Source organism: Limulus polyphemus, unplaced genomic scaffold (assembly GCF_000517525.1).
Source record: "Limulus polyphemus unplaced genomic scaffold, Limulus_polyphemus-2.1.2 Scaffold2213, whole genome shotgun sequence".
NCBI classification, from domain to species: domain Eukaryota; kingdom Metazoa; phylum Arthropoda; class Merostomata; order Xiphosura; family Limulidae; genus Limulus; species Limulus polyphemus.
In genome coordinates, this window is record NW_013667823.1 from 1 (window position 1) to 8,974 (window position 8,974).

The 8,974-nt window shown below is 34.7% G+C and overlaps 1 protein-coding gene across 1 annotated transcript; it reads left to right on the top strand.

Annotated features, from left to right (window-relative positions):
- Positions 1-1,660: 1,660 nt before the first annotated feature.
- On the top strand, positions 1,661-3,515 carry LOC106466285 (glycine-rich protein 5-like; the record flags this gene model as incomplete). The annotated part of the gene is made up of 2 exons (XM_013926553.1): positions 1,661-1,840; positions 3,168-3,515. Coding segments are annotated over 2 exons (528 nt in total), but the record flags the coding sequence as incomplete, so codon positions are not given.
- Between the last annotated feature and the right edge of the window lie 5,459 nt (positions 3,516-8,974).

Sequence of the window (8,974 nt, forward strand, 5' to 3'; positions counted from 1 at the left end):
CCCACACACACACACAGTGGCACAGCGGAATGTTTGCGGATTTACAACGCCAGAAACCGGGTTTCGATACTTTGGTGAGCAGAGCACAGATAGCCTTTTGTGAAAACAATTAAATATTTACATAGTGAAATCTAGTATCCACAAAGTGACTAATCTTTCATTGAAACTAAGAATATAATGTTTGTGTTATTACACTCATAACATCGTCAAATCTTTTCAAACGGAACATAACTTGAATTTATACAAAAATAGGATTTCCTAGTTGGTGAAGATGAGGCGTTTTTTTTTTCTCAGAGAAGCTAAGTTCGATTTGTTTGTTTGAAGTTTAGCACGAAGCTACTCAATGGGCTATCTGTGCTCTGCCCACCACGGGTATCGAAATCCAGTTTATAGCGTTATAAGTCCGCAAACATAGCGCTGTGTCACTAGGGGGCGCTAAGTTCGACTTGTTTGTTTGAAGTTTAGCACGAAGCTACTCAATGGGCTATCTGTGCTCTGCCCACCACGGGTATCGAAATCCAGTTTCTAGCGTTGTACGTCCGCAAACATAGCGCTGTGCCACTAGGGGATGCTAAGTTCGAAGTCACAACTTAATATTCATTTAAAACAACGCGTCTAATAATCAAAACGGGCCGACATGGCCAGGTGGTTACGGCGCTCGACTCGCAATATGAGGGTCGCGTGTTCGAATCCCCGTCACACCAAACATGCTCGCCCTTTCAGCCGTGGGGGCGTTATAATGTTACGGTCAATCCCACTATTCGTTGGTAAAAGAGTAGCCCAAGAGTTGGCGGTAGGTGATGATGACTAGCTGCCTTTCCTCTAGTTTTACACTGCTAAATTAGGGACGGCTAGCGCAGATAGCCCTCGTGTAGCTTTGCGCGAAATTCAAAACAAACAATCAAAGCAATTCCACATGCTGTATTATCAACTACGAGTTATTTGGCTAATTGATGAATGTCTTATCAGTGTTACAAGTTATAATGTTTTGTGTACAGTGGAATTTTTAATTAAAATGAAACATTTTCGGTTTGTTTGTTTTTTCTCACCTCACGCCAATAACAAACATCACGACCAAAATAGAAAAAAAGGGCAGTTATAGAAGATGTTTGAAATTCATTTGAAGGCCTATGATAAACCAATTGTAGTTTAATTCTAAGAATTATGTGATTACAGACATGTAGAATTATCTTATAATTAAACCCCAACAGCAGTTTCTCTTCGTATTTTTTAATAAAACTAAACCAATACTTCAGATATACCTAAGTTCAATTCGTGAGAGTAAAATACAGAAAATGCTAATTAAATCTATAATAAACCAGACTTACTGGAGTGTGGAAAGACATGTCGACAGTTTTGTAGTGATTGATATTAATTACAAACAAAGAAAAGTTCTAGCACACTGGGATTAATAGCAGAATTTGTGAAATTATTATTTATTTTGTTATTATAGAAAGTAAAAAGAAAAAATTACATGCCTATATAAAATGTAGGGTTAGCGAAGAGGCCTCACAATCCATAGATTCACTGCGTCAAAGAAGCAATGACGAAAACAGTAAGTAACTAGTTCAGCCGAATGTATCATAACAACCATAACTCACTATATTTCCTCCCGTTTTATAGACCCAGTATTAACAAGTTGTTGGTTTTATATTTCTAGACTGTATTCCTTATTTCCTTGTTGTTGTTCACAACCGTGGTGAAGGCCAAAGATAAAAAAACTGTGAAACCAGAATATGACCTGAAAAGGTCAGGTACCAAATACGGAGGACGTGGAGGTTATGACGGCTTGGGTGGAAGACTGATCGGTGGAGGAGGTTTAGGAGGCCTAACTATTCGAGTATGTTAATATAATTAATTTTTGTTTGTTTGTTTTTCTTTTTTGAGGGAGAAATAGACCAGGCATTTCTTAAATCTCAAACAAGTTGTAACTTGTTCCTGTTACAAGATTTAGATGTACATTCAGTTCCACAAAAACTGTCCAATAATTCTCAGTTTTATTAAAATAATAACTGCCGTTGACAAACTGCTGGTTTTGTAATATTCCTGTCAAGAGAACTGAATTATCAAAGAAATTCAATAATAGTTTGTTTGTAAGAAACAGAAACGTGTAGTTGTAGACATTACTGAAGACTAGTAGAAACGAAACGAAATATTATGAGGAGTAGATCTGGTAAAACCAAGGATATTTAAGGTGAAACACGACTCCACATTACACAAAACAAATCCAGGTTTGTTTGTTTTTCTGTGTATCAGTAACTATTATTATACTATTCATTCATATCACCCATTTGTGAGCTGACGTTAAGCAATAATTATCTTACTATTATCTTCTAGTTTACTTAAATAAATAGATATTTCTTTTAATCTACCACATCAAGGTGGTTTTATCGATGTGTGTGCTGTATTTCCAAAAGAATCCACGTCTTACTAACGACATGTACCCTAACTTGGAATACTCCATTAACGACACGTACCCTAACTTGGAATTCTCCATTAACGTACCCTAACTTGGAATACTCCATTAACGACACGTACCCTAAGTATTCCAAGTTAGGGTACGTGTCGTTAATGGAGTATTCCAAGTTAGGGTACATATCGTTAATGGAGAATTCCAAGTTCATTAACAATGTACATCTGTCATATCCAATGTACACCTGTCATATCTAATGTACATTTATCATATCCAATGTACATCTGTCATATCCAATGTACATCTATCATATCCAATGTACATCTGTCATATCCAATGTACATTTATCATATCCAATGTACATTTGTCATATCCAATGTACATCTATCATATCCAATGTACATCTGTCATATCCAATGTACATTTATCATATCCAATGTACATTTGTCATATCCAATGTACATTTATCATATCCAATGTACATTTATCATATCCAATGTACATTTATCATATCCAATGTACATCTGTCATATCCAATGTACACCTATCATATCCAATGTACACCTGTCATATCCAATGTACATCTGTCATATCCAATGTACACCTATCATATCCAATGTACATCTGTCATATCCAATGTACATCTGTCATATCCAATGTACATCTATCATATACAATGTACATCTGTCATATCCAATGTACATCTATCATATCCAATAATAAACAAATATATGCTTTAACATTTTATTCCCAGGCTGTACCTGTAGCAGTTAATGGAGGTGGTTTGGGAGGAACTGGTCTGAGAGGAGGCTTAAGAGGAGGACTCGGAGGTGGCATCGGGGGCAGTCTCGGAGGTGGCCTCAGAGGAGGTCTCGGAGGAGGCCTCGGAGTAGGACTGGGAGGTGGCTTCAGAGGTGGTATCGGAGGAGGCCTCAGAGTAGGTCTGGGAGGTGGCTTCAGAGGTGGTATCGGAGGAGGTCTGGGAGGAGGCTTAAGAAGAGGTGGTGGTGGTGGTGTTATTGGAATTCTTGCCATTCCTCTTCACCTGGGAGTAAGAGGTGGTGGTGTTATTGGAAGTGGTAGAAGAATATGGTGGGATTAACTACTGTAAGTAAAACCTATTGTAATCGTCAGTATAATGTAAACGTCAGTATAAGACTTTTCCTTCACAGCAAGTCTCTGAATGATGAAGAAGCATAACGATAAAATACCCTATAACTAGAGTACTTTCGAAAGGTGGACCTTTCTTCTTCAGGGGCGAACTGAGAGGAAAATGTGGGCTTTTCGAAAGTGCACGGGTTACATGGTATTGTATCTTTATGTTAAATTGATTTCTTGAACTTACATGATTTTCTAACATCGTGAAAAAATGACATTGTTTAAAATAACAGTAACTCGTTTATCTTTTGTTTTATTTCCCCTAGTAACGAATTAGTTAAGTAATATAAACCTTACTGGCGTCTGTTATCACAATACAGTGCTATTTCAATCAGTAATATTTTTATATATTTGTATTTAGATCGACGAAAGCTATTTGAACAAAATGGATACTGAAATTGGAAATCTTTGTCTAAGCTGCCCTCTAGTGGTATATAACTCAACAACCGTTTTCATCAAAGTGGTGAAGTTTATTTTAAACAAGTGCTTTTTGTTAGTATAAAATTAATAAAGCTTTACAGTTTACAGCTACACACGTTGTTGATTTATTTTTATTTTCACGTAATTTACGTTATAAACAAAGTTATTGATAAGAGAAATTTGAAAAGCATCAAAGTGCGGAATAAATAAATATGTTTTATTTATATTTGGAATAATTACTGATATTAATACGTGGTATCTGAAAGTTGCTCTGGCATCAAGGTGAGTTCCGAGAAGTGACGATAGATGGCAATACGTGTATTTTAAAAATAATTCCTTATTACTATCTATAGTGATAAAATGAATAGTAACTAATTAATAATTAAACTTAAGTAACACGTCCTTATATTGGATACTAACCATGACATGTTGAATTAAAATTTGAAATTTTAACAAGAAATAAGAAGAAACTTTTTTGTTTAATTTTGCCTTTTACTTTTCCTCACATAATAACCTAATTTAAAACACGGTTGGGGAATACAGGAGGTTAGAGCGCCCTCTATAAGTAGCCTGAGAAAGTTTGATGAAAGAAGATCTCGTTGATGGACAATATTTAATCTTTAGTAAAACATAAACACACACGTGACTTCGTAACAGATAGTATTGTATTTATTTGTTGAATTTAACATAAAGTTTCTTGAAGGCTATCTGCCCTAACCATCCTTAATTTTGTAGTGATGGCACAGCACAGATAGCCAATTGTGTAGTTTTGTGCTTAATTACAAACAATTCAATATTATTTATTAACTACAGGTCGAGTAATACACAAACACAAGCGATGATTAAATAATATACAAAATACTAATACTTATGTTTATAATAAACATAAAGTAATTATATCTTTTTTTTCTTTTAAAATGGCGGCGCAAATATTTACAAAAGAACAACGACTTAAATCGCTGTTGTTCAGGTTACGCTGTTGCAAAAAAAATGTTTTTCAGATGACAAAACTCATCATAATCATTGTCTTATAAATACTGAAGTTTGAGCAATCTTGTTTTCGATTTGTCTCTTAACAAAGAGAAGGAAGAGAAATTAGAGTAGGTCAAAATTAGGGTTACGTAGCATACTCACGACTCCAGTCACCCGGAATCGAGACGAAACCACACAAACAAATGTAAATACCTTATAATTTGTAAGAGGATTTTTGTGTTCATGTAACAACATCACTTAATGCTCTTCAACAGCCTCAAAGCAATAAAATGTCAGCCAGTAAAACTGGAAAATAACATTTTATATTAATATGCGAATGTGCTCCTTCAAAACCCTCCATTAAGACATAAACATCTGGGGGATCATGTCCTACTCAAGTTCATTCAAATTATTTAACTATATTTATGCCACTACCTTGACAGTGAAGGCACAAAGCCCTGCTTACGGTTACTGCCCCAGTTATTTTTTAAAATAATGGGTTCAAGTGCAGTCTTGCGTAGCAATCTTGTCACGTTCTCCTTAATTACCTGTAGTGTAACGAACTAAGCAAAACTAGGAAAAATAGAATGATGTGGCTAAGAAGCGTCCCTATTATTAACTAGACAGATGAATAAATAAAGCAAAAAAGAAAGGAGAGAAAAAGATACTTAAGTGTTAAAACACGTGGGAATTGTTTCATAAGCTAGACGTCGTTAGAAGCTTCTGGAAATTTTTTCGTATGTATACGGTACCATCAAGACAATCGTAACATTAAGAGACTTGTATTTTAAGCTTAATAATGGCAACTCAATGAAGATAAAGTCTTATGAAGCATAACTTGAAATTAGGCCACAGTGAAATGAAGCTACTCGGTCACGAAACGATTCTTGTTTCTGTACAAGAGCAGCTTTTGAATATGGAATTATTCTTGTTTCACGTTTTCTTCAAATTAAGGGGTTACACTTACAGTGTAAATTTCAATTTTGAAAGTTAAAATTACTCTTCAAGTTTATCTCTGCAAGAAGGGCAGTTGTTGATTAAGAATTAGATAGAAAGAGACAAGTAGATAGATTATCTGGGGAACTCTGACTATGTTACCTTAATTAGCTAAAATCTCCCCACACACTGTTTATTATCCTTATAGCACGTTTATCAAACGTAGGCCTACAGATTAAGCTTATTTCAACTTAGGAAATGATAAAACTTTTATTCTGGCCTTTTTTTTTAGCAAAATACTTCTTACATCAAACTTAATAATTGTTGAGGTGAGTGAACTCGGCCTAATTTTGGTTGTTTGTATGATATTACTTTTTATTACTCTGGGACTTATATGTGGCATAAATTCTCCATTCGTATACCTCGACATGTCAGATCTCTTACATTCACGTGTCTTACGTTATGGCTACGTAATCAATTGGAATTTTCATATATTTTGTATGTTTCGTTAAAGGCTTCTTGGTGATTTTCACAATAATGAACGGCAATTGCAAACGACTTTTTACGATAGATTGAAAATGCGAAACGTATCTTTATCGGCATATTTCGAAACAAAATCTTCTGTAATTTTGAAATCAGCTTTAAAAAAAGTGTTACTTGGATATCGAAAAATACGATAAATTACCATTAAAATTATTCATACTACTATTACTAACCGAGAACTATAGTACCGAAAGACGTTCTTTCTGCATTGCAAGTAGGCCTACACTATTAGAATCTTTTCTGCTACTATCGTGCCGAAAAACGTTCTTTCTACACTCCAGTTAGGCCTACACTTATGCAATGATTAAAATATAATATATTCTTTACAAACTATATTCAATAAACATAGTTCAAGTGAATTACACCGCACAGATGGTGTAAAGTTTAGTTTGCTTTCACGATGACAATTTTAGTTGTCTAGGGGTCGTTAAAAATAAAAAATACAATAATAATTAATATACAAGGGTAAAAAATTATTGTTTCTTGATCACAACTAAAAATAATGCAAGATTCTCTGGAATTCACGGTCCTTTGATTTATTTGTACTGTGTTCCAGTCAGCATTACGTAAATTTTAAAACATTTATTGTTACTTAAGCTAGAAATAATTTTTATCTGTACTTCGATTGATATTTATACTGTATTATAATTACTAATTTATATGCATTTATGTAGCGTCTGTTTAATATAAGTTTTAACCGTAGAGGGGAGCAACTGGTAATAGTAATAATTACTCCCTCTACGGTTTTATTTCAAAGTAAAAGAAAGGAAATTATTTCCAGAAATAAGTTGTTGTTTTTGTTTTTTTTTCAGTATACAGGCACGACAAGATTGCAATGTTTTTTGTTTTTTTACTATTGGGTCAGTTTTTTACACAATACGAAACTTGAATTTTTTTCTATTGAGGAGAAACAGTAAAATCCTGTCACTAAATGTTAGCAGAGACAGCATATATTTCAAAAAGAAAAAATGTAGCCATTACTAATTCAAGTCGATTTTGCTAAAGCATATTACTTTATTGACACAAAATTTTTATCTTACAAAAATACTCCCCGGGTTCATCCGGTTAGACATATACACAAGATATTACAAACACGAATTTACTTATTTTAAACATGAACATAACGATCCCAAGTGAAAGCACTACGAAACGATAGAACATCGGACTACCTCCTAATGTATTTCAATTACACATAGGTTTTCACACCTTATAACACTTGTTCAAGAATAACTTGTGTGGTATATATTTTAAATTATTAGGGGAACTTAATTCCTCCTCAGGAACTATCACAAACAAAGACTCGTAACAAGTTTTCTCGGATTGTGTCAAAAATTAGTTATATTTCTGTAAGTTTCTGTGGTGTTATTACAAAATGATAAACTATTTCATAAGTTCAAAGTTGAACCAGTTTTACCCAAGAGATGTGTTTCTGTTCTTCTCCAAAACTCGCACACACACAAACAAAAACAAGATGGCTGCTAATATAGTACTTGAAAGTCTGCTCTTTCCATTGACACCGGAACAATTTTATTTTTCTAGTGGGGGTGCTGACAACAGAGAGAACTAGAGATGCTCACGAAAAACCAGTTACTCCGGGCACGTGGCGATCCTATTCACAAAGTTAGTAATGTTTGTATTATTTTCAGTTAACATTGCCAGCAGGTGCGCAGCGCTCCCTTACGTAAAGCCAAGCGGTGCCTCAGCATCCTCACTTCTCGCGTCTTTGGCTATTTCTTTTCATTCCGGTCACAATGAAAATGTTTCTCTGTCATCAAACTGCTTACAACTACTTGATTCTCATTTACCCTAAAGCTTTTATGCTATGATTCGTTTTTCTTTCACTACATTTTATATTTTGAAAGTTTGGTTTGAATTTCGCGCAAAGCTACACGAGGGCTATCCGTCCCAAACAGTAATAGACTAAAGGGAAGGCAGCTACTCAACACCACCCATCGCCAGTTCTTAGGCTACTCTTTCACCAACGAATAGTGGGATTGATCACTACATTATAACCCCCCCCCCTCACGGCTGAAAGGGCGAGCATGTTCGGTAACGGGGATTCGAACCCACGACCCTCAGGTCGAGAGTCGAGCGTCTTAACCACCAGATTATGCCGGGGCCTACATTAGTAAATATAGCTGGATATTAAATGTGTACTGTCATGTCTTAACGTTCAGACATTTCTCGAAAGTCTTGGTTATTTTCTAGAACGGTATCCTACTTTTAAAACATTGAGTATATGCCTTATTTTCAAACTAACGACCACTTTTACTGGAAGTTAAAAATCTCTAAAACGTTGGCTGCAGTCAGAGAACGGAGTAAAATGTAAATATATATATTTCTTCGGTGTACTTCATAAGTAATTTTAAAATTTTTCATAGCCACAACATTTTGACAAGAAATATGCCATTAACGACAACGTGTGTATTGTAAAAAATATATATATATATATATGTAAACATTGAGTGGTCACATGTAAATAGACACCTAATTTTTCGTCATTTAATTGATTTATGCTAACTAATTTGTGTT